We start from the raw sequence: 27136 nt of genomic DNA on the forward strand, positions 1-27136 counted from the left end.
CGTATGCCCAATCCAACCCCCTTTTATCACGTTTTCATGTCATATATTGTATTAGTTAAAGTTAGTTTGCTTTCCTTATATTTTTGTTTTAAGTGACCGCTTGCCTTTTTGCATATGCAAGGGTGTTAGTTGGCCTTTTGTTCATAATGCACTATATGGGGATAAGACTAATCATCACTTCCCCATACAAGGAGTAGTACGCTATAAAGTCGTTGTTGTTAGTCATTACTTTCTAGTATACTACAATCTTTCTCTCTCTACTCATTTACTAAAAAATGCTTACAAAAACCTTTTTCTCCAAACCCATTTTCTAAAATCGTTTTCCCTAAAACGGGGGTGGAGGTTGCGAGAGGCACTCAATGTGCCATTGGTGTTCCATATTCGAATTGACTGACTGATCGTGAGCGGGAACAAGTGTTGCACAATCGCTAAAAGAAGCTTTCGAAAGTGCGATTGTGACACTTAGCAGACTGTCTCTATGAATGGCGTAGGGCACAAGTGTCGTAGCACTTGCATAATGTCATGCCTTCCCTTGTTTGATTTCACCGTTTTGCCTACCGTTGCTTGCTAATTGTTTCATTTAAAGTCCGAATTGCATCCAAAACATCCCAATGGCTTCTTTTGCTTGATAACCTATCTAAGAACTAAAATAAATATTGAATTCCTAAAAACCAACATGATTTAGGTTGATACTTTTTTTTATTTGACTATTTATCTTTTTGGTATGTTACAAGAGAAGATTTTGATTTTGGAATTTTGTAAATTTTTGTGGTATTTTATGTTTTCACTTAAAATTTTGGTTTTTATTTTGGTTATTAGAAAATTGGTGGAAGCTAAGAATTGAGAATTTAAGAGAAATATGAGAGTAGCTATATGAAAAAAATGAGGATATCTGTATAATTTATTTTAAAATCGGTTATTTTCAAACTTAAAAAAACATCAAACAAATTGATCGGAGCATTTTTAATATTTTAAAATTTTTAAAGTCATTTTTGTCACTAGGATTTAATGGTTTTTGTTCAAATACTAACGGTGGAGGTTTTTGTGAACTTTTATTAAGTTAATGTATTTTTTAAATGTTTTGAAAGTTCATATGTATTTTTGAAACAAAACTCAGGGGGCATTTTAGGCAAGGAGTTGGTTGTTACTGTTGGGTTAATAGCATGTGTTTGAGGTATAAACTATTTTAGTTCGGGAAGGAAATAGTAAATATTTTAGCAAATAATAAAAAAAAAATTATGAATGTAAAATAATAAAATTGGTAACTAATGGGGTTTTTAAATAGTGTTAGTCGTAGCTAATTGAAAATTTTAAAATAGTATTTACTATAGGAGGTAGTTATTATAGTCTTATGATAATCATTGCCTCAAATGCTCCCTGACGGTTTTCTTCTAAAACTAACCGTATGAGTAATTTTTTAATTTTTTTTTTAAAGTTTTGGTAATTTTGAAACTTTTGAAACAAACATTTTTTATCCAAAGCTTAAAGTTTAGACGACATTTTTTATAATTTAACAAAAAAAAAAAAAAAAAAATTAAACCCTCATTTTCATTTCCCTCCCTTCCTTTGGCCTTTTCCCTTCGTTTTTCGCTCCCAAACAAAATTCCGTTGCTCCCAAATGTTTTGTTCTCTCTCACACAAAAATGAAACATTTCATCTTCTTCTTGATTTCATTTTGCCCACAACATCGATTGCTCTACTTTCTTAGAATTTCCTCTGAATTTCAGTTGATTTCCAAACAATAGCAAATTTGAAAATCATAAAGAATGGCCAAAAGGGCATCTCAAGGAGGGTGGAGAAAATGAGGAGGTGGTGACACTAGTCGAGGCGATGGCTACGATGGTGGTGGAGGTGGACAGAGATGGTTACGGTGGTGGACGTGACAGTGGTTGCGGAGGTGTGGTGGCGGCGGCTCCCATTGCTCTCGTTTCTATCTCTACTCAAACCCTAGTCGACTTCTATATTTTGGTTCTAAATGGTGGGGGTGTTTTTTTCGATCAATGGATTGGCTCGAAGATACCCTGTGCTTCATTAATTTAAACCCATGTTCTGATTTTGTGTGTGCATTAATAATAGGATCCGATTTTCAGGTACCCAATTTACCCATTCCAATGGGGAAAACTATGTACACTTTTATCTTCATTTCAAGGTACAGAATAAATGGTGTGTGTTTTGGGTTGATCTTTACATTTAGGGAATCATAAATGATATAATTGAAATATATATATGTATAGATATGGACGTAGTGGATGAATTTGAGTGTGGAGAAAGGAAGAGAAAAGAAGCGGAAGAAATTTCGCTTCACTAATTTGAGGATGAATTTAAGAAGCTCTTCACTTCCATCGAGTTCAAGTGCACTCTCTGGTCTTTCCCCTCTACTCCTAACAATCAAGTCACGTTTAATTGTAAGTTTTTATGATTTCATTTTTAGGATTTTTCCTCTATCTGTAAATGGTCGTGTTACGGATTCATATTAATCTAACTTACATGAAATTACTTGTGTCAGGTTTAACTTAATCTGTATGTTTTGGGTTATTGCATGAATTGTCTTCCCATGTTGAAGGAATGTAGTTTTATGGGTTTGATTTCATTGTTTTAATTTGACCCCATTTCTTGTTCCAATTAAAGAACTCAAATGCTTTGTGTGCTGAATTTGAAATGATGAACTTGAATATCTCTGTTGGTCTTGAACTGAGGAAGACTGAACTTATGCTTAAATGCTTTAAATGATATCAGATATAAGTGCAATGCTGGAAACTTGGTGGGGTGAGTGAGTTACTTACTATTGTTAGGTGCAAACAATAGTAAGTAACTATATTGAACCTTTTAAGATGGATATCTCTTCCAAAGTCCCGCCATAGAAACTCTTACCAAAATAATTTCCCTCTAAAGGCTCCTAACTTTTGGTTTTAATTAGTTCATCTCCATCTTTGAACAGATTCTAAATTTTTTATTAGTTTGATAGACTTGTTTGTAAGTAAGTTTTCATTGAGCCATTTATAGTGTCTATTGAATTCATTTTAGTTCACGAGTTTCAATATCTAATTGATTTTACCTTTTTTAATTATAAGTTGAGTTGTTTGTGTTTAATCAATGGTGATAGTGATGAGCAAGCTACTTTATGGCTCTATTCAAGTAGAAGCCCATGATGGATCAAAATGCAAAGCTCTTCTAGTGGTTGAATGTGAGTACTTTATGATTGTTTTGATTAGCGAAAGTTTGATGAGTTTATATATATTTGATGCTAAATTTTTTTATATGATTAAATCTACCTTATTTATTAGTTAAGTTTAAGTTTTTGAGTTGATGATGGATATAATGTTGTATTAAATTAGGATATCTTATGCTCAAGTGTTCAAATGCCTTAATGTCATTTCATTGTCAATTAATATTGATTTAGTTAATTTACAGGTTTAGTTCATGAATTTTGTATTGTGCTCAAGTGTTTGATCTTAGGTGTTTTTGTGAATGACTAAATTAGTTTGTGTTCGTAGGTTTGTGTTCATCTTTCTAGAATTAATCATTAGTTTCTATGTTGATGTTGAGTGTTTGTTCTTAAAGAAGATAAAATTCTGATAGAAATTATATTGAACAAACATTTAGGGCGGAAGTAGGAAGGCATTGAGTTCAAGTTGGATGTGGTGAAGCCAACCACTTCATTAGAAAAAACGGTAGATGTGAAATTGGCGATGGGATTTCATGAAGCTAAAAAAGATAATTATTTAGGGTAGACAAGTAATTTTAAGGTTTTAGAGTCATGTAATTATTGTAGTTACTAATTTCGTTTATCTTTGTAAGTTAAATATAGCTTGTGGAGAGATGAATAATTATATTTCTTTTGTCGAAGTGAATTAGTTAATTGTTATGTTTGAAGAAAGTTAAGTTGTGTATACAAATATCAGATTACTTTTATTATACCCATATAAATATTGTTAGTTAGCCTTCTTTGATGTCAGGCAATATCACTATAATGTCGGTTTTCGACTGACATTATAACCTAGTTTTGTATTAGTGATAACAGGTTTATATATTAAATTGAATATTATTTTTTAATTAATGAAATACTTTTATTGATGCTTACATATGTTGTAAAAGGTATTTGCAATGACCATTGACCCATCTTTAGCAATAGTTTTATGTTGCTAAAACTTAACTTTCAGTGATAAAACTTGTAACGTCACTATATAAGACAAATATGAACAAATAATGTATTGCTAAAAGTGAGTTTTCAGTAATGTGTACGCATTAGTAAAAGTTTGTCTTTTAGCGACGCATGTTGAATATGTCACAAAATCTTTTAGCTATGTAACTATAATGACATTCTTAACGACACGTCTCAACGTTGCTCATACTTTTAATGGTGCTTTTTTACTTTTAGCCACATGTTTTATTTGCTACTAAAAGTTGTTTTCTTGTAGTGCCTATTTATAGACTACGTGTGGAAAACTTTAAAAGATTAAGGGAGTATCTAGCCCAAAGAGTTGGAGTTTAATCTATCCCTTGTTTGGTTCTAGGAGTTTCATAAATCTCACAATTAAAAAGCCATTAATTTTATGGTTTACTAACTCCTTATTGTTGTTTTGTGTATATGATTGAATAATCAGAATATAATTCGCATTAATTAGGACGATCTTTACAATGGTGAATGGAGGAATAAATAGACAATGAGAATACATTATGGACCTAAAAACTTCACAACTTTACTCCTTGTCCCGAACATTCGAAAATATTGAAAAATTAATGTAGAAAAATTGGAGGGAGATTATTTGTTCATTAATATGGGAAGCATTACAAAGATAAATGCATGCTTGATTCGCATTTAGAGCAACAAAACGAGGATTAGAAGCAAAATAAATAAGTCAAAGCTCTGGAGTTTGTTCTTCCCATTTCTTAATGTGCAAGCTTGCTCTCTCTGCCTGTAAATTAATCAATACAATCAGAACAGTATATCTGGTAAATCTCAAAACTTTGTGTTTAATAGTCAATTCAAATTTAATTTATATTGTATGACCTATTCAACATTTTTCTAAATATACAAATCTACTAGCAACCGAATTGAAAACTCAGAAATCCGTTAGACATAAAATTTAATTTTATATCAAAATTATTAATTAATTTTTTTAAAAAAAATTGAACATACCAGTATCTTATCCGTCATAAAATTGAAAGTTCAAAAAGTTTATTAGACAATTTTAGAATTGAGACCTTTTAGACATTAACTTAAAAATTCAAGAATTAAACTTACACTTAAGATGGTATGTTTTAGTCCTTTAACAAGGGTGCTACTCAGTCTTTCAATATCAAAAACTTTCCATCAGTAATTGATAAATGTCTATTCGTATCTATCATTGATATATATTGACATTTTGCTATATTTGAAAATAATTTAAACAATTTTGTCATTTAAAAAAAATTACCCTATCGTTAATGTTCTATGTTGTTATTATTTTTTAAAAAATAATCTCTTATAGTTTACCTCCTTGTTCCAATCGCATCGAATAGTCATAATGCACAATATCAATGTTTGAATGGCCGTGCCACCAAATATCATTCCAGCCCATATGCCCTAATCAAATATATCATTATTAGTAACATGAAATTTAATACAATATAGTTTGAAATTTTGCAAAGTTTTAAGAGGAGAAAAAAGAAAATTACCTTAACTCCAAGGTTGAAGCCCCAACCCATGAGAAAGCCAAGAGGCAATCCAATTAGGTAATAACATCCTAAATTCACATATGCAACATATGATTGCCATCCCGAACCAACTGCCACCCCTGTCCAATTTTATTTTTACTCACAATTTTTAGGAACAATTGCAAATATAGACATTGAATCAAAGTATTAGCAGATATAACATAATGTAAAAAAAATTACAAATATGACCAAATTTAAATAGTTTATAAGTGATAGATCATATTACTGGTAGGAGTCTTTCGCTGATAGATTTGTCTATATTTGCAATTTTTTTTAGATGATGTTATACGCTTGGTTATTATTCTTAAAAATACTATCAATTACAATTACCCCAATTTTTATTATAATTCTATATTATATTCTATTTTTTTAAAAAAATAAAAAATAATGTTTAAATTTTATTTTTGTCCTTGAACTTTGAATAATGTTCTACTTTGACTGCAAAATTTTTAAAATATATCCCTAAACTTTGAATAATGTTTTATTTTGGTCCTTAGTATACTAAGAGTTTGTTAACTTTTTAATAAAATGACGAGATGACTTGTATTTTTTGAAGACTAAACTACCAAATAAGTGTTAGAGAGTTTCAATTTTGAATAAGGTAGGAAAGTGGGGGAATTTAAAAGATATTTTTAGTTCAAAGTTTTGGTCATTCGGTATTTTGACATGTTGATCGTTAGACATTTTACTTCACCTTCATCTAACTCAAAACATCTAGACTCTAGTCATCTCCCTCACATTTGAGTTAAAAAGTTTAGTACTAAAAAAAAAAAAAAAAAAAAAAAAAAATTATGATGGTAAAGAATGAAATAGAAAGGAAATGATACCAGAGAGAACAGGTTGAACACTGTTGAGTAAGACGGTGAATGCGAGAAGGATAGTCAACTTCTTTACTTCCTTTAGAACTACTTCACTAGAAGTGAATATGAAAGAAATTTGAGTGTCGAATGTCATAATGATTATCCAGAAAAATATCCCAATTATGACTGATGTCCCAACCGCCACCATTGTTGCAAATTTTGCTCCTTTTCCATTTCCAGATCCCAGCTCATTTGCTACTCTTACTCTATCCATCATCACAACATTTTAACCAAATATCAATCAGTTTACACATTCTAATATACACAACTCAATGTTTTGTTAATTTACTTCTTTTCCAGCTTTAACTCAATTAATACACAACGCTACTTAAACTGTACCTCTCTCAAAGGAGTAACAACTTCCAATCTCTTCCTCCTCTCTATTGAGAGTTGTGACCAAAATTCGATATTAACTACTTCACCAGCATATTTTATAAGACCTACAATTGTGTAGATACGTGAATAGTTTTATTGTCCTTTTTAACACTCTAATTTCTAGGAATAAGTGTTTGGATTGATTAGAGGAAAAAAAAAATGTTAAAATTAAACATTTAAAAAGTTAAACCAAACATACTCTAAGTTAACCATAGACTGAAAAGCAATTTCAAGTTCAATCATTGTATTCCAATCGTCATTAACTGTATTGAAGAGGAGAATTAGTATGTTTTAGTTATATTTAGATTAGACGTTAATTTAGACTAGTTAGTGTTTAATTAGATTTAATTAGTTAATCTTGTTGTTATTATTATTATTATTATTATTTTGTAGGATACAAACCGTCAATTTAGGGTAATATGGAGATTTTGATATAATTTCAATTTTAATGTGGAATTTGTGTTCTTTTAGAGCTTTTCTAACCTTAAAAGATGGACTTTTCTTGCTTAACCATGGATTTAACCTAAATATTTTAACCCGTTGCATCAATAAGTTCTATATGGAAATGAATAATCAAGAATTCCATATTACAAACTTTAAATTGACTATTTAGTCTAAAAAAATAACATAATTGATTAATTAAATCTAATTAAACACTAATTAGTCAACAGTCCAATAATTCTCATATATATATATATATTAAATATCTTTTTACAATAAATTAGAACCTCTCTCTTCAAACCCAAACACGATTTTCATCATTGCTTCATAGATCAGAAAATCCCATCATTTTTTACCTTTCTGAAAACCCAATTATTTTTTTTAAAACCTAATTAGATGATAGCGAATAGTCACTTTCAATTTAATATCATGAAATAAATGCTACTTTTAAGTTACATGTATCATCCAAATTTTATAAATTCTGTTTGAATTACAAGTTTAATCCAAACATTTAAGTTTGTGAGAACAAGTCATTCAACTTTTAATTTTATGTTAAAATCTTTAAAGTTCGTTGTTATATCTAATCAGTTTATGTTTAAGATGTCCCTATTTGATATATTTTTTAAAAAAAAAATCAAAAACCTATTAAACACAAACTTGAAAGTTTTCAATTTTGTATTAGACCTAATATTCTAATTTAATTCCTTTAAATTAATTAATAAATGTTAATAGTCCAACCTAAGAATCAAATTAAAATTAAAACAAAATTTAGTGTTCAAAATTCCCAAAAACTTAAACCGAAGATAGGACAAACTCATCTTTCTTCTTTTTCTTAAATATTACTTATTATTTTGTTATGTTGTTGGAGTGTGCAACAAGAAGATAAGTTCAACCTAAGATAGGTTCAAATATTATCCTTCATTAATTATTAAGGCATTGGTCAGACAATTTATAAAAAAAAAAATTGACTAAAATGAATATTTATGGAATATATATATATATATATATATATATATTTAAAAATCCCTTTTCAAAATGGAAACAAAGAAATTTGCATGGCAAAGATAGGATGACAATGAGGATTTAAGATTGGTTTATCCACAAGAAAAAGAATTAAGAAATAAATGAAATAAAGAAGAGATTAGGAAACGTGAAGGCATGTGGTATATATATATATACAAATTGGACAACTAAATTTCAAACCAAACACTTCTCTTTCTCATCTCACCACAAAACCCTACAAACCCTTATCTTCTAAATTGTCCACCTCTTTCACCGTAAAATCACCCTCTAATTCATAATCTATTACGGTTCCTTCCACATCTGTTTGTTTTGTACGAATATTAGTAAGAATTTGGTTTAAAGAAACTGGACTCATGGGTTTGTAATTAGAGATGGCCATAGGATGGGATGGGATCGAGGACGCTATTCCCCATTCCCCATTCCCGTTCCCATTTCCCATTTCATTCCCCGAGGATCGGGGTGGGGATTCCCTGCGAGAATTTTTTCCCTTATACTATTTTTTCTAAAAAAAAGTCAATTAATTTAAATCACTAATGTGTACAAATTTTAATTAAATAATTAACTTTATCACTAAATTGTTTATTATGGTTAGTTTTGAATGACAATTTGAATTTAAAGATAAATTACTCAAATTTTGGTTTAAAATAACTAATTAATCTTTTTTAGTAGAAGAAATAAATATAAATCAAATTATTCACATATATAATCTAAATTTAAACATATTCATTATCTTTCCCAATAAATAATTAAATTTAAAATTTAAATGTAATATTTATATAATAATAATAACAACATATCATTAGATAACTATACTAAATAAATATGTAAAAGCTAATCAGGGCAGGGCTGGGGACATTTCCCATCCCCGCTCCCGCTCCCGCCCCCAGAAATTTTTTCCCCCATTCCCTATCTAATCAGGAAATTAGACATCTCTATTTGTAATGTGTTGTAATTCTAAGCGCATATTTGGATCGAGGGTTTTGGGTCGGTTGATAATCCCGGTTAAATTTCCATCCCAACGTTTTCAACTCAATCATCTTTTTCATCGTTTTCACGCTTTCTATTTCATCCAGCACCAACATTCCAACGTTCCAAATAAACCCAGATATCTCGAGATGCCTGAATATCTGTCTAAGAACTAGATTTTCGACCTTATCTTAAAGGAATACACTTACATTTAACTTGAGATTTAAGCCCACTGGTTCATCACCAATAATATAATATGACGTATGCAATGAGTTTGTTCCCCCAAGAAAAAAAGGAAGAAGAAGTAAATGCTAAATTTTCTGCCGGTTAACATAATTATATAAAAACTAGATATAGACGAGGATGGTTTGGTAGATCGCGGTTTGGCGCATGCGACGTCATGATCAAAATAAACAAGTGACCGATGATTTGCACATAAACAGTAATAAAATAAAACAGGAGACGAGACAAAGGGAAAGGACTAAAAATAGAGAGGGGGGGGGGGCAAATAAGTAAAATTACCCGGATCCGACGAAAAAGGCCAATGGGATCATCATTTCCCAGCCGTTGATCGTCATGCTGTTGAAAGAGGACAAATTGTACAATAATAAATATCGCTTTCATCATCAGCAAATACACACTACACAAATTCCAAAACATAACCCTCTAAACTCTCGAACAGCTTTTTCTTCCTAAAAGAAAATTTAGTTGATTATTATAGTCCTAAGTTATTATAGTTGTATTATAATGATTTGTATTTAGAATGAAGATTATTTTAATTTGAATTATAATAATATATGTTTAGAGTGTAAATTATTTTAATTTGAAAAAAAAAATAATAAACATTGTAGCAAAAAAAAATGATGAATCTAAAATAATAAAAATTATAGCAAATATTAAATATTTTAGCAAATGAGAATTTGAAATAGTATTAATTGAAGACTACGAAATAATATTTACTATAATAAGAGATGATTATTATAATCTTATAATAGTTATTGATCGAAACATCGCCTTAGTTTTTCTATATTGCCCTAGAACATGAGAAGAAATCATGATCACATTTTACGTCAATAACTATTTAGTCGATTTTATATGATATTAACTACATTTCTAAACTTTGATTTTTGTGGTGAATAAATTCTATAATATTAATACGTGTATGATAAATCTTACCGCTTTTAAATTTTGTATCCAATAGGTCAATAAATTTTCAATTTTGTGTTCATTAAATTCCGATTTCTTTTTTCTCTAATAAGTTCTCGACCTAATTGATATATTCTTTACAATTTACAAGCCTAGATACAAATCAAAGTTAAAAAGTTAAGAATCTGATTTATTAATTTTAAATAATTGTGAATAATAAAGATATTTTATTTTAAATGATAAAACTGTTGAAAATATTTTCAAGTATAGCAAAATGCTACTCTCTATCACCAATAAATTTCTATCACTATTATCTAAGGATAGAAGTTTATCGCGGTCTATCGCAATATCACTAATAGATAGTGATGTTTTACTATATTTGCAAGTAAATTGGGTTTGAAAATAACTCATTTCGTTAGTTATTTTTACTCGAGGGGATTAAATAAAGATTTTTAAAAGATTTAAGAATAAAATTTTTTAAAAAATATGAGGAACTAGAAACAAAGGTCAAATTTTTTAAGTAGATTGAGAGATGAAGAGAACAACTCCAATCAAACAAGGCAAAAAAATAATGACCACAGCATATTTAAAACGGGTCGTGAAATGGTTCAACATTTATTATCACTCCTTGCATGTCCTTGTCATACATTTATATCACTGGTTGTACTAGAATTATATATTTTTCTATATATTTAAAAAACAACGAAAATATTACAAATAGCTTGTATATTTTATGTTAAAAAAATAATATCAAAATGAGCACAACCCCATAAATTTTTAATTTCGTGTTTGTTTATCTAGTAGGTCAATTGAAGAATTTAAAAAAAAAATAAAATAAAAAAAAATTATTTACACAAAATAACAAAATTTTAATCTTTATTGATGGAGACTGATAAAAGTCGATCAGTATTTATCAGTATTATTTTTGTTATTTCTGTAAATAGTTTAACATTTTTTCTATATATGAAAATTCTCCTTGTTAAAAAAAGTAATTGAGAATTGATTTATTAGATATAAAATTCAATTTTATTTAACGAAACTTTAAATTTTTATTTTTATATTTAATAGATATGTGAAATAAAAAATATATATATCACATGGGTCAAGTACCTATTAAGTACAAAATAAAAATGTTTAGAGATCCATTCAACTAGAATTTAAAATAAAAAAATTTATTAGACACTTCTTTAAAGTTTAGCACCTTAATGGTACAAAATCAAAATTTTAAGTTTAAGACATATTTGACATAAAATTTAAAGTTTAAGAACATTGTCTAATAAATGTCTAACAGTGATAGACAATAATAAATTATAGTAATATTTTACTATTTATCATTAATAGACAATAATATTTGATTATATTTAAAAATATTTTTAATAGTATTTACTATTTAAAATCATAACCTTGGTTTTAATTCAAATGAACGGAGTTTTGTTTTTTTTTTTTTTTTTTTTGTATAGCAACAAGTTTTCATTGCAAGAATCTCCACAAGTGAAGATTAAAATCGTACAATTAAATCTATTTTCTTTTAATTTTGTTTATATTTTTTTTATGTAAAAAAAATTAAATTCCTAAAGAAATTCTAGAATAAATAAATAAATAAATTTAAAATTTATTTTTTTTTAAGTTTAGAAATTTAGCTTAATTTTAAGAATATTAATAAAAAAAATAGATAACAAATTAAAAAAATGTCTACTAAGGGTACGTTTTGAAGTGTTTGACGTCCACTCAAAATCAAATATATTTTAATAAATTTTTATAAATATATATATATATATATATATATATATATATATTTTTTTTTTTTGTCGGAATCAATCCAAACGTGTCTTAAATTAAAAATTATTAGAGGAGGGCGTGAGACTATGAGTATGAATGCTGAATAATGGATGAATTTGAAGTAATGGCCTGGCTTCCCCTTAAATGGATAATAAACAAAAGGGTAAGATTTGTTACCATACAGACAAAGCATCCACCGCAAGTTTAGCGTTCTGCAGATTCCCAGTCATCACTATCAATATTCTGTAATACCAATTCTCCAAACTGCAAAAATGCATTTCAATAAACTCAAATCAAATCAAAATCTAATCAACCAAACCAAAAAGGAAGATGAAAAATTAAATGAACCAGAGCATGATTCCAGAAGCAGTAGACAATTTGACGAACTCCCAAAGCCCAGAAAAAGCCTCAACGGAGAACCCAGTCCAAGTCCGAGGGCAGCCACCGCACACGGTGTAAAACAAAAGCCCGAACACCAAAACCCACCATGAAATGTTAATGGTAATGGCGGTTCCGAACAGCCCAAGCTTAAGCCCATAAACAAGCAACCAGCTCACCAAAATATGAACCACCAACGCCACTAACGAAACATAAGCAATCACTGCCGTCTTTAACTGACTCTGCAAGAATCTCTGTAAAGGAAACTGAATCGCAAAGCTGAAATGCAATGGAACAAACAGCACCGATACTTTCCCAGCCATCTCTGCCAAATCCGACGGCTGTCCTAAAAGCTTTAAAACAGGGGTTGAAAATATGTAAATGGGTAGAATCAAAATACAACAAAGGAGCAGAACAATCCAAGATCGCTGCATGTATATCCCCAACATGTGGAATTTCTTAGCTCCGTAAGCTTGTCCACATAGTGTTTCTAAAGCGCTGGCCATACCCAACTGGGAAAAAATATATATGTAAGTGAGAAAAGAAAACCAGTACTATTTCGTATGAAGAGAAGGTGTTCGATGAATTTACCAAGAGACCGAAGTCGAAGCCTACGATTACATTATTGGCGATGGACATTGCGGCAAGTTCTAGGTCGCCTAAATGGCCAGCGAAGGCTTGGGTAATGACCAACATGGAGTAGGTGGCGACACGGCTGAAGACTGCTGGACCGACGATGTGCCAAAGCTGCTTGGACTCGACCAAAATTCTTGTGGAGAGAGAAGCTCCATTAGCATCATGTTCCTCGATTGTTTGAGGCTTTGATTCCAGAAGGGGTACGTTGGATTCAGACATTTTGGGAGAGAGAGAGAGAGAGAGAGAGAGAGAGAGAGAAATGGGAAGTTGAATAAATAGAGGAAAAAGGCGGTGTTTGTTACGTTACATTCGTACAAGTGCAAGCAAGGATGACGGCCGCTGGCTGAGGGCTGCGTGTATTTTCGGCGTTACCATAATCACCCAATTATGGAATCCTTTTTACGATTAAGTACAATAATTAAATTTTTAGTTAAATTTTAAAAATAAAAATAAATTTTTAAAAACTATTCTTTTAACTCTTTAAAACTTGACTTGATTTTTTAAATTATTGATAAAATGTATGTAACAAAAGATAAAATTTCAATGTGGGAAGAGTATCTCTAGGCATAATTTTCAAAAACAAAAACAAAAAAATCAAATAGTTACGAAACGAAATCTAATTTATTTAGCTTTTAAAACTTGAATTGATAATTGATAAAAAATAGATAACAATACAATAAATTAAGAGGTTGAAGAAATGTCTACGAACTTAAATTTTCAAAAACTAGAAAAAACAATTACTAAACAGGGTCTAAAGTATCATTTTAATCTCTATACTTTGAAATTTGTTCAATCTAGTCGATGTTCAATTTTTAATTCTCTTACTTTTAATAAATCTTAAATTAGTCTTCCAAATTTAATTTTATCGATATGAATTAAATAATAATAATAATTTGTATGTTAAAAATACAACATAGGAATATATTTTCAAGATTTATAAAAAAAAAATAAATTGAAAGTGATTAAAAATGAGCGAGGGAAACAAAGGGAAAAGGGTAAAAATGGAGAAGGTACAAATGAGCTGACACCGGTGAAGGAGGCAGATGAATGAAATAGACTATGGAGAAAGTAAACAAATTGAAAACGTAACTCTCTAAAAGTGGGATGCTTCTTTATTTATTTGAAAAGTTTGTTGCCTTTCTATCTTTTGGTTTTGTATGCTGTCTCTTCCCCAAATTAATGTTTATATTTTCAATTTCATTGACTTTCTCTCCCTCTACATGTCTCTCTTCAACTTTTAAGCTAAATTATATAAATTAAAAACGCTCCTAACTTTACTACTTTACGTCAAAAATATAAAAAAAAGTTAAAAAAATGTCACTGCGGTTAGTTTTGGATCAAAGTTTTGTGTCGAAAATATCACTTAACCTTCAAAAGTTTCAAAAATATCTAAAATATCTTCACCGATAGTAAATGAAAAAATCATTAATATCTCGTTGCAAAAATTACTTTAAAATTAAAATAATAATAATAATAAATGTATCATTAATATAGTGATTAACTTGTTTGAAGTTTTCTTTAGTTTGAAAAGAATAAATTTTAAAACTAATTATACATATATTCTCATTTTTTTTCATACTGATACTCTCATTTTTCTCTTAATTATTCATTTCTTAGGCATACACCAATTTTCTCAGCAACAAAAATTTTAAATTTAAACATAAAATTCCACAAAATCGTACAATTCAAAAATCATAATCTACTCTTAAAACATATCAAAACTATAAGGACCTGTTTGAGAGTTGATATCCTATGTGGGGAGATAATATAGCTTCTATATCACCATTTGGTTCACTGATATACCATCTCCCCTTTTCACTTCCTTCAACATGTGCACAGTAACCCTCATTATTAACTCTCTCAACTTCTCCACCCCTACTTCCTATGTCTCCTCACTTCTCATATCCGATCGTCACTCTCGTCACTCCCTCCTCCCTTCCTATGACCCACTTACGTTTTTATTTCTTTATTCTTTTTTTGAGTTTATTTCATTATACTTCGGGTGTGATTTTTTTCCACTATATCCATTTTATTAAGAAATCATGGTAATTCAATCTAGTTATATACATCCATTTTTTACCTTCAATTTACATACATCGTTTTTTTCCTCCAATGTTTTGCGATAGAGTATATTAATTATTTATTATCTATAAATTATGTCCTCCAAGTTTTCGTTTTATTTGCTTAGTATATCAATTATTTACCTCTATAATGCCCATTAAAAAAATCACAATATTTTGGATTAAATCTTTACACACAATTTCTCAAAAAAAAAAAAAAAAAAAAAAATCCATTATAAAACCTCAATAGAAAATTCATCCATGAATATATATGAGTAAAGTCTCAACGAAATCCCTAAAATCAACCAAAAGCAAAACCTTTTTTTTTTTAAATGTCTCACTAAAATATTTAACTAACCATTCATAACCCTTTAGTTTTCGATAGTTTTTAAAAATTAAATTTATAAATACTACTTTAACTCGTTTATTTTTATTTTTTATTTTATTTTTATTTTTATTTGTCTTACTTTTGAAGACACTTTTTAATATTCAAGTCATGATTGAAAGTTATATATATATATATATAGTATTAAAAAGTGGAAAAAGGTTTTAGAAAACAAGTTGGTACGTCCATCTCTGGCTTAGAATTAAATTTCGTATTTTTAAATGTTGGTATTTCATTGACTATTTATTATTAATCTTATATTTTGATTGAGTTTTTTTAAACAACAATAATAAAGAATTATTTAAAGGACAATAATCGAATACAAAAAACTGAATTGATACAATAATTGAATTATAAGATTAAAAAAAATAGTGTTCATACACGCAAATTATTTTAGAGTACAAAAAACTGAACCAGATAGCACTAACATATGAACTCTGTACACCCAAACACAGACATATGAACTTAAACATTTCAACTCTGCACACCTAAATATAGACATATGAACTCAGATAACACAATTCTATACCCTAAATACAGACATCAGAACTCCCTAGACATCAAAACTCTTCAGACATCAAAACTCCAGACATCCTATATCATCTCAGTGCCCAAAACAACCCAAAGTGAGATGCAAGAGGTGTTGTGACTAATTTAGATTCATTCATCCTAAATCTTGTCAACATCTTATGCCTGTATGTTTTTTATGAGAGTTTCATAGTACCAATATCTCTATTTCTATCAATATTTATTCCTAGTATTTTCTTTGCAGGTCCTAGATCTTTCATATCAATGCACCTTTTAACTCACTTTTTAGCTTATTCACTTATTGTCTATCTACACTTGCAACTAGCATATCATCAACATATAACAATAATAAAACTGAATGTCTTCCTACTTCATGTCTAAAGTATACATAATGATCCAACATGCTTCTTTTAAAGCCACATGACAACATAATGGAATCAAACTTAAGGTACCATTGCCTAGGAGCTTTCTTTAGACCGAATAAAGATTTCTTAAGAAGGCATACCTTATTTTCAGTTCCTTCTTTTGTGAATCCAAATGGTTGATGAATATAGATAGTTTCATATAAGTATCCATGCAAGAATGCTGTTTTGACATCTAGTTGGTCCAGCTCCATGTTGAACTCAATAACCACTTATAATAGCATTCTGATGGAGGTGCACCACTAGTGAGAAAATTTCATTGTAATCCATCCCTTCTCTCTAATTGAACCTTTTAACAACAAGTCTTGCTTTGAACCTTGGTGCATCTTTATTTTGGATATCATGTTTAAGTTTGTATATCCATTTACATCCAAGTAACTTCTGCTTTTGTGGTTTATTAACAAAAACCCAAATTTTATTTTTCATCAAGGAATCCATTTCTTCTTGCATTGCTTGCTGCCATTTGACACTTTCTTTTGGATCTATAACATTTTCAAAGGTCAGTGGTTCATTTTCTGCATCTTCTAACTCAGTGCAGAATGCATATGAACTACATCAGCATCTACATACTTGGTAGGTGGTTTGATTTGCCTTTTCTGTCTATCTTTGGCCAAGGTATATGACTAAAGATCTTTTTCTTGTGGAGTTTCTCTTTCAAAAGTCTCCACCTGAGAAGTATCCTCTAAACTTGATTGATTTTTAGATTCATTTGAAGTATGATTCGACACTTCAAATTCAATGTATGTTTTAGATGTCACGTCTTGATCTACTATGGTATTGTTTTATTTGCTACTTGTCAATGCCATTTTCGTTTCATTACAGGTTACATCTCTACTTATGATGCATTTTTCTTGTCCTTTTTCAATACACCACAGTTTGTAGCCTTTTACTCCTTGAGGATAACCAAGGAATAAACACTTCTTTGCACGGTTGTCTAACTTTCCCTCTTTAGAATGTGCATATGCTACACATCCAAAAATCCTCAAGTTAGATAAATCAGGAGGATGTCCTGTCCATTTTTCCATGGGAGGTTTAAACTCTATAGCTGAAGATGGACTTCTATTAACAAGGTAAGTTGTTGTCTCCAATGCTTCTCCCCAAATTTTTCTTGGTAATTTAGCATTTGACATGAGACATCTTAATTTTTTTTTAGCAATGCACAGTTCATCCTTTCAGCTAGACCATTTTGTTGAGGTGTTTCTTTCACTATAAGGTGCCTTTAAATTCCATCTCTCTCGCATAGGAGTTGAATTCATTACTCAAGAATTCCAAGCCATTATTTGTTCTTAATGACTTCAACTTCTTTTTTGTTTGATTCTCAATCAAATTCTTCCATTCAACAAATTTTCTCTAGCTTTCAACTTTGTTTTTCAATAGATATGTCCTATCCTCCTTGAGTAATCATCAATAATGGAGAGGAAAAACCAAGATCCATCCATTGTAGGAGTTTGTTCAGGACCCCATAGATCAGCATACGCATATTCTAAGACAGATTTGGAGGTGTACATCCCTTTATTAAAAGAAACCCTGGTTGACTTACAGTAGATGCAATGTTCACAAATACACAAGTTGATTTCTGATATAGTCCCCAACAATCCTTGCTTAAAGAGATGTTTTAATTCATTCTCATTGATATGCTCTAACCTTTGATGCCATATTCTTGCTTCTGTGAAGCAATAGATGAGAAGCCAGCAACAATGTTTCCCTCTAAGACATATAGTCCATATTGGAGCTTTCCTCTCAACTTCACCATTACTCCTCTTATAACTTTTATGGTACCATTCTCATGTTTATAGGAGTTCCCTGCAATGTCAAAGATTCCAAGAGAAAGAAGATTTCTCTTTAAGTTTAGAACATACCTTACTGAGGTAAGTTCCCTAACTTGTCCATCAAACATCTTTACCAGTACTGTTCATATTCTTTCAACACTACATTCATGATGATTCCCTAGGAGATTACCTCTATTATTCTCCTTGTAGTTATGAAACCAATCCCGCTTTGGACTCATATGAAAAGAATATCTGGAGTCCAAAACCCATTCTGATTTGAACTTCCCATCTGAAACAGTAAGAACTTTTGCATCTTGGTAGTTTTCTGTCACATTAGCATTTTGAGTGTCATCATCTTTTCTATTTTTATTCTTCCTTTTATTTTTCAGCTCAAAACAATTCTTCCTAATGTGACCTTCTTTATGACAATAGAAGCACTTCTTTACTTTTCCTTGAGACCTTGATCTACCACGGTTTGTATTCTTGTTGGATTTCTTCTTTAACCTTCCTCTTACCATTAAGGTTTCAGGTTTTTTCCCTTTACCCTTCCTCAATTCTAAGTCTCTTGATCTTAGTGCATTTAAGATAATGTCCATCGTGATATTATCTCTACCATATTTTATAGCCATTTTGATTTCATTATAAGAATCAGGCACAAAATTCAACAATATTATGGCCCTATTTTCATCAGACATGGTTTCATCAATATTGCTAAGATCAACAAGACTCAATTATGGTCCTATATTTTATAATTATATTGTACAAAATTTTTATTTATTTAATAAAATATGAGATGTTTTATTTGGCATTTAGTAGCATTAAACCCACAAAGCAATAAACTAACATCCAGGGTTTATCATCTATAGCTTAAACATGTATGTAGGGATATACGGGTGGATCATATTTAAGTGATAACCTAAATAGTTTGTAGTAGATGGATAAGGCTAGATACCTTATCTCGATGACACTACAAACACGACTCGCTTTGTAGATGTTACAATTGATGTAAAGTGCTACAAATGATTTGATTCTGTTTATTCATGTGGAGACATGTGAATGGGGGTATTCTATACAAAGAAGTTCGTATAAGACCGGACCATGAAATTACTAGTCTCATTATATAACACCATGCATAATAGAGATTTACATTTAATTAGGATGACCATAAGTGACATGACCTAAATACTGAGTGAATCGTGAACTTCTTCTATGAAGGCGGTTATTTGATTTGTATGGGTGAGAGTGGCCAGATCGCCGACTCAACAAGCCTACCATTTTAGAGATTCGTCTGATTGGAGAGTTGGTGTTAGCTCTCAAAAAGAGCTAATTTTATGTCTCTTAATTATTCTAGTTTGGATGATTCTTGTGTTCTATTTGTTTTATTTTGCAGAAGAATTGATTTAGTGGAGCAAGTACGCTGTAGAAATGAAAATTCGAGCCAAAGGAATGAAAAATTTGGAGTTGGATGCACCAAACTGAGCGGAGATGTCAAAAAGATCAAAGTACCCTGTTTCGGCATTGCAACACTCCTAAATTGCCTAAGTCCAATGCTTGCTTGATGCTTGAAGGCAGTATGCTAGTGTGCAGGGCAACGTTGCAATACTACCTTGAGCATTGCAATGCTCCGAAGATAGACAATGCCACCGTTGTGACGCCACCTCAACGCGCCTGCCCAATGTTGAAAGGTAGAATGGTCCGTGTTGCAACGCTAACCCCTAGCGTTGCAATGCTACAAACTTCAACGGACGAGCCCCCTTTACGTGCACGCAATCGAGCGTCAGAGCCCTAATGCAATGCTCTCTCTAGCATTGCGACACTGCGCTAAACCTATAAATTGTTGCTTTGGGGTTCAGTCGAGTGGTGTGAATAAATTTAGAGTTCGAGGACCTTTTTTGGGAGTCGATTAAGTCAAATTGCTGTGCAAATTTCATCATCTCAGCCTTCTTTCTACATCTTTGATTGATTTTTCGATATGCCTATGCAAGGCTAGGTAAATTTTTATTAGGATTAATTGTATATCTAAATTCTTGAAGGTCTTCTAGTTAACTAACTTAATCATTGTGAACTCTTTGGGATGATTTGATTGACTTTTAATAGAATTTTTCTGAATTCATCTGACAAATTGGTTCGTCGAAATTCTTGTTTGCAAAATCGTCATAGCCTATGCAATATTGATGATTTAGTTGCGCAAATTAAGATCGCATGTGTAGAGTCTAGACTTTTTCTGTCTTAACAATTGAACATTTTCGTAATGCAATTCGGTTTTAACTTGTATTTCACTAAGAAAGAAGAGTTTAAATTGAATTAGGGCTAATTTCGTTTAATATCGAATTTGGCTAATTGGGTATTAGATTTTCTAATAGGTTGAGGAGTTCACAGATTTAGTAAAATTAATTAGTGCCTAATGATAGAAATATAAAACATACATACTAATCCCAAGGCTTTTTCATTGATTTAATCCAACCCTTTTTGTGTGCTCAATTTTGTTTCTTTATGTTGCGTGTCAATTGTCCTCAAATTCAATCAAAACCCCGTCACATGGAATTCTCTAATTAACCTGGCTAGTCATTACTTTCCTTGTGGATTCGACCCTGTTCCTATTGCTCTACTGCGTTTGTAGGTATAAGTATATGATCGGTGATTTTATTTCTTTGTTTGAGTCAGTGAACTTGTGCGACAAAATTTCTGTTAATTCTGAACTTTGAACAAATTAGTGTCGTTACTGGGGAAACTTAGCAACTAGCTCAGGGTAATTTTGGGATTCTTAATAATAAAAAAAGAGTTTGTTGTTGCTTCCCTTTGGTTTATGACCCGCTCCTATGGGAGTGCAAATCTTATTTTTGTTGCAGATATTGATAGAAAGGAGAGGAAAATACGAAGGAGGCGCAAAAGAGAGACACTGGAATAATGAACCAACAAGTTACTGACAACACAATAGGAGCAATGGGAGAAGAAGTTCGAGAGAAAACTCTGAAGGAGCTGGCAGAAACAGACATGGACCAGCAACCTCTATGTATAGTCTTTCCTCCTACCACCATATCGTTCAAGCTTAAACTAGGGCTGATAAACCTATTGCCAACCTTCAGAGGGATAGCAGGAGAGAATCCTCACAAACATATCAAGGACTTCCATATGATGTGCGTCAGTATGCGACCTCATGGAGTTACAAAAGAACAACTGAACCTTAGGGCTTTTCCTTTCTCGTTACAGGATGATGCTAAGGATTGGTTGTACTACTTAGCTCCAGGGTCGATAACTACTTTGAATGAACTAAAAAATAAATTTCTCAAAAAGATAAATTTCGGCTTCTAGAGCCAATTCAATTAGAAAAGACATCTATGAAATTAAATAATTTGTGATGCTAGTAACCTAGCAGTGGGAGCAGTTTTGGGACAGCGGGTTGATAAGAAGAGTCATGTTATATGCTTCGCATCGAGGACCCTGAATCCTACCCAGATTAACTACGCCATGATTGAAAAAAAGTTTGTTAGCAATTGTTTTCGCTTTAGACAAATTTCGTTCTTACATTCTTGGCTTTCCTTTATACTGACCATTCTGCTCTTAGGTACCTCATGACCAAGAAGAAGTCTAAGGCTCGACTTGTTCGATGGATGCTTCTTCTTCAGGAGTTCAACTTGACCATCAAGGATAGGAGAGGAGTAGAAAATTCAGTGGCAGGCCACTTGAGCAGGATTGTGCAAGAAGAGGATCCTAGGCCGGTACGTGATGATTTTCCTAATGAGTTCCTATTCCAGATCACTGCATCGACACCATAGTATGTTAACATGGTAAATTTCCTCGTGACTGATAAGTTTCCTTATGATATGCCTAGTTCTAGGAAGACTAAACTAAAGAGTGACTCAAAATTTTTTGTTTGGGACCTGCCATACCTTTGGAAGATTTTCTCTGACCAGATCATTAGAAGGTGTAACCCCAATGAGGAATTTGAGTCTGTACTTTCATTTTTTCATGAGATGGAATTATAGCCCTAAAAATACTGCTAAAAAGGTTTTAGATAGTGGTTTGATTTGAAACTTTCTATTTGTTGACTGCTTCGCGTTTTGTAAATCTTGTGAGAAATGTCAGAAGTCGAGATCTTTGTTTATGCCACTTAACTCTATTATTGTGTGTGAGGTTTTCGATGTTTAGGTATGGATTTCATGGGCCCGTTTCCTTCTTCCTATGGGTACTTATATATATTGTTAGTCGTTGATTATGTATCGAAGTGGATTGAGGTTATCCCCACTAGAACTATAAATGCTGCTGTTGTTTTAGGATTTTTAAGGGCTAACATCTTTTCCGGTTTGGTATCCCTCGAGCCATAATCAGTGATCAGGGTTCACATTTTTGTTACCGGACCATTGAGACTCTTATGAGGAAGTATGGAGTTCATCATTGAGTTTCTACTTCGTACCACCCTTAGACGAATGGCCAAGTAGAAATATCCAATCGAAAGGTTAAGAGTATCCTTGAGAAAATTGTTAATTGCACGAGGAAGGATTGAAGCACGCGACTCGACGACACTCTTTAGGATTACAGAACGAATTTCAAAACTCCCGTTGTGATAATGCCCTTCAAGCTTGTCTATGGCATGGCGTGCCACTTGTCGGTAGAGGTCAAGCACAAAGCCTATTGGATGGTTAAGCAATGCAATATGAATTTAGTCTAGACCGGTGAAGAAAGGCTTATGAAATTATAAGAATTGGAGGAATCATGACTTGCAGCCTATGAGAACTCGAGACTCTACAAGGAAAAGACAAAGCTAATTCACGATAAGGGTCTCGTAAGGAAGGAGTTTCAGAAAGTATTGCTTTACAATTCATAACTTTCACTCATGCCCAGTAAGCTTAAGTCCAAATGGCTTGGTATTTTTTAGATTGTTAATTTTTTCCCTATGGTGTAGTTGAGATTAGGAGCCTAGAGACTAGAAAGGAGTTCAAGTTGAATGGGCACCGACTCAAGATCTTCAATGAAGGGGAAGTCAACTAAGCTCGCTCGAATTTTTTGTTGACTCCACCCTCAATCACTTAAGCCTGTCCCCACCCAATGTCGAGTAAAAGACGTTAAATGTTGTGCTTCCTAGAGGTAGCCAGCATTAAAATTTTATATGCTTTCGTTTCTTTTTCTTTGTTTTATCTATTTCTTTTTGAATCAATAGAAAGGATAGCTGATTACACTTCTTTTTCTTCACAGGAAAATCATATTTTTGGCTCTTAAAGGATAACTTTACCTTGGTCATGCTCATGTCCAATGCCAAGGGAGTTTTCCAGTTTTTTAGGAGCTGATTGAGTCGAATTGTTGTGCAAATTTTATCATATTCAGCCTTCTTTCAACATCTTTGATTGATTTTTCGATATGCCTATACAAGGCTAGGTAACTTTTTCTTGGGATTAGTTATATGTCTAAATTCTTGAAGGACTTTTAGTTAATTAACTTAATCATTGTGAACTCTTTAAGATGATTTGATTGGTTTTTATTGGTTTTTTCGGAATTGATATGACAAATTGGTTCATTGAAATTCTTGTTTGCAAAATCGTCATAGCCTATGTAATATTGATTGATTTAGTTGCACAAATTAGGATCACATGTATAAGGTCTAGACTTTTTCTGACTAAACTCATGTATTCCATGATTTAATCTTTCTCAATTAATCATGCTATAAGATATGATTTTTTCGGCTTGTAGTATGTCTCATTGAACCCTTTCATAATGCAATTCGGTTTTACTTATATTTCGCTAAGAAAAAAGAGTTATAAATTGAATTAGGACTAATTTGGTTTAATATCGAATTTGGCTTATTGGGCTATTAGATTCTCTAATAGGTTGAGTAGTTCACAAATTTAGTAAAATTAATTAGTGTCTAATGATAGAAATATAAAACATACATACTAATCCCAAGGATTTTTCATTGATTTAATCCAACCTTTTTTGTGTGCTTAATTTTGTTTCTTTATGTTGCATGTTAATTTTTAGTAATTGTTTCTTCAAATTCAATTAAACCCTTGTCACATGGAATTCTCTAATTAACTTGGCTAGTCATTAGTTTCCCTATGGATTCGACCCCGTTCTTATTTCTTTACTGCGTTTGTGGGTAAAGTATAAGATCAGTGATTTTATTTCTTTTCTTGAGTCAATGAATGTGTGCGACAATATTTTTATTAATTCTAAACTCCAAACGGTTGGGAACACAGCTACATATGACGAAATTCACTCATTCCCCGACGTTGGAATAAGTAGATAAATTGCTTCCTTAAGGGCTGATTTCAAGACTTAAGCAATGACACCACACTCTCTCCTAGCCTGAGAGGGGTTTGGTCATAGTTGAATTATGACTTATTACTCATTAGAGGGATCAGTGGTACTTAAGGAGTTAGATGTAACTATAGGGGCAAAATGGTAATTTTGACCTAGCTGTACTTTGTAAAGGGTCATCGCACCATTGACTAATTATATCCAATGGACACATAAATATATCTGTAGTGCGAAAAGTGTAGCTGTCGATCTTTAGTAGAGTGTCTGACAGTTAATGAATGTTGAATAATTTAATTAAAGAAGTTTAATTAATTATTCAAGTACCATTACAGCTTCTAGCTACAGGTCCATGGGGTCCCCTATGTGTTGGGAATGTCCTAGAACTCGCAGTTCGTGTTAAACATTCTATTTTATCAATAACAATAATTTGTTGATTTTGCATCTTATTATTAAAATCCAATAAACGCATCCTTGGCTATAGTCTGAATGCTGTAACTTTATGTAATGACATAAACAGGATCAAGTTGACAGTATATAGCCTAAATTGTCTATGAATATATGGATGAAATTGGATATCTTACCTTGATAACACTATTAGATACGACTCACTCTGTAGTTGTTACAAGAAGTTGTAAGGTGCTATAAACGATGTGATCCATAAATCGTTCATGTTGAGACATGAGAGTGGGGGCATCCTATGAAATGAGTTTGCATATAGATTGAACCACGAAAATAGTCACTTTTCTTTCTAACGACTGTTTAATATTAAAACTGACTATTTCATTTATTATATAACCTATGTTAACTCGATCTTAATCCTGAGCTAGCTATGAACTTCTGTTTGTTCGACATTATCCTTTGATCTATAAACGGTGAGAGTAGTCCAACAACACTGCTCAATAAGCTTACCATTTTGGGGATAAGGCCGGATGAATAGCTGGGGACATAGCCTTGCAAAATGGAATTCACTCCTACCCTATTTAGGGTTAGCAGATAGGTTGTTCTCTTAATTACTGAATCCAGGTCTTGAACAATCGGGGCCTCACCTTCTCATGATAAGAGAAAGGATTTGATTCATAGAGATTATGAATCAGAATTGTTCAATAGAGGATCAATAGGAACTTAAGGAACAAGATGTGGTCACAGAAGTAAAACAATATTTTTGACCTAGCTGTGATTACGAACAATCTGTGAAGGATCGACTTACTGATTATGGTTATTAATGGACATAATATATCTACAGTGAAGGGAGTTCAACTATGGACTATAATGGAGTGTCCCATTAGTTAACGAATGGGGGTTAGATCGGACTAATGAGTTTAGCTGATTAATCTCAAATCGTTGGAGCCCATGATCTATAGGTCCGTGAGGTCCCCCTACTAGCTCGTAAATGGATAAGCTTTAGGGTAGCTTGAGAGATTAATTTGAAACGTTCAAATTAAACAGAACTAGAGAATAAATATTTAAATATGATTTAAATATATATAGATGATTATTGTGCAAAAATTATTTTAATATTTGATATTAAATTAATTTGTGAAATTAATTTAAGAAAATAAAATTTTGAATTAAAATGATTTAATATCATTTTTTGTTTTAAAAAGAAATTGAAAAATCGTTTGCATGATTGCACAAAAATGAAAAATGGGTATTTTCCATTACCATCATCTTTATGCTAACACAAAATGCATTATCTTCTTGATCTTGATTCTCCAAGCATGAGCTACAAGCCATGCACTCCATCACTTTGCATGTTCATCTATTATATATTAAGTAGAATGGAGTTATTGGAGAAGGAGATAATGAACAGAATTTTGAGAGAAATTTTTTAGAAGATGAATTGTCTTCTTCAGTTGTGCTGCTATGAGTTTCTCTGGTTTCTTTACATCTTTAAGCTGTTCTTGAGTCCCACAACTCTGCCTAAAGCTCCAAGAGCATAGTAGGAAAGACTTTGAGGTGGTTCACGTTGATAACAAGAGTAGACAGCAGCTGAACAAGCGTTATCTTGAAGAGTTCATCAAAGGTATGTACAGAAAATCCATTTTTGAGAAGAGCATGCTTTAGTTTTTGCTAAAATTAGTGAATTAGAAAGCTTATGGATCTTTGATACTTCCGCTGCATGTTGTTATACTCTTTCACTATGTAGCTCAACAAGGATTAAATGAGAATCAATTTTGAATTAATTTGAATTATTCAAATTAATTGAGGAAATTAATTATATGTGATATAATTACTATTGTGTATTTGATATATTATAATATAAAGTTTATTTGAGAGAAAATAAATATTTGAATATGATTCAAATATTAATTATGTGAATTAAATTCATATAATTAAATTTTGGTATAAATGGATTTATATTAAATACCGTGCATTGATGAGAGAAATAAAATTATAGGTTATATTGTATGTGATACAA

At 31.4% G+C, this 27136-nt stretch overlaps 1 protein-coding gene and 1 long non-coding RNA gene across 2 annotated transcripts; one reads left to right on the plus strand and one right to left on the minus strand.

Moving 5' to 3' along the window:
- Positions 1-2234: 2234 nt before the first annotated feature.
- LOC120091715 (uncharacterized) lies at positions 2235-3945 on the plus strand. The gene is made up of 3 exons (XR_005485818.2): positions 2235-2405; positions 3104-3184; positions 3604-3945. It is a non-coding gene; the product is annotated as an uncharacterized LOC120091715 (long non-coding RNA).
- Positions 3946-4675: 730 nt separating this feature from the next.
- Positions 4676-13676, minus strand: LOC120091505 (protein DETOXIFICATION 27-like). The gene is made up of 8 exons (XM_039049572.2): positions 13257-13676; positions 12636-13177; positions 12465-12551; positions 9885-9941; positions 6525-6763; positions 5659-5777; positions 5477-5566; positions 4676-4916 (listed from the first exon to the last, which is right to left on the minus strand). The coding sequence occupies exons 1-8, from the start codon at positions 13518-13520 to the stop codon at positions 4860-4862; spliced, it is 1455 nt and encodes a 484-aa protein (XP_038905500.1). The 5' UTR covers positions 13521-13676; the 3' UTR covers positions 4676-4859.
- Between the last annotated feature and the right edge of the window lie 13460 nt (positions 13677-27136).

The sequence above is a fragment of the Benincasa hispida genome, chromosome 11, assembly GCF_027475165.1.
Source record: "Benincasa hispida cultivar pf3 chromosome 11, pf3_genome.v1.1, whole genome shotgun sequence".
NCBI classification, from domain to species: domain Eukaryota; kingdom Viridiplantae; phylum Streptophyta; class Magnoliopsida; order Cucurbitales; family Cucurbitaceae; genus Benincasa; species Benincasa hispida.

Bases quoted from the DNA above. Each gene is read 5' to 3' on its own strand.
- LOC120091505 (XM_039049572.2), bottom strand. From the start codon at position 13,520: ATGTCTGAATCCAACGTACCCCTTCTGGAATCAAAGCCTCAAACAATC. The intron at 12,552-12,635 runs GTTCATTTAATT...GCATTTTTGCAG, and splicing joins GCTTCTGGAATCATGCTCTG to TTTGGAGAATTGGTATTACA. The intron at 4,917-5,476 runs GTAAACTATAAG...ATTAATTTACAG, and splicing joins GATGCGATTGGAACAAGGAG to GCAGAGAGAGCAAGCTTGCA.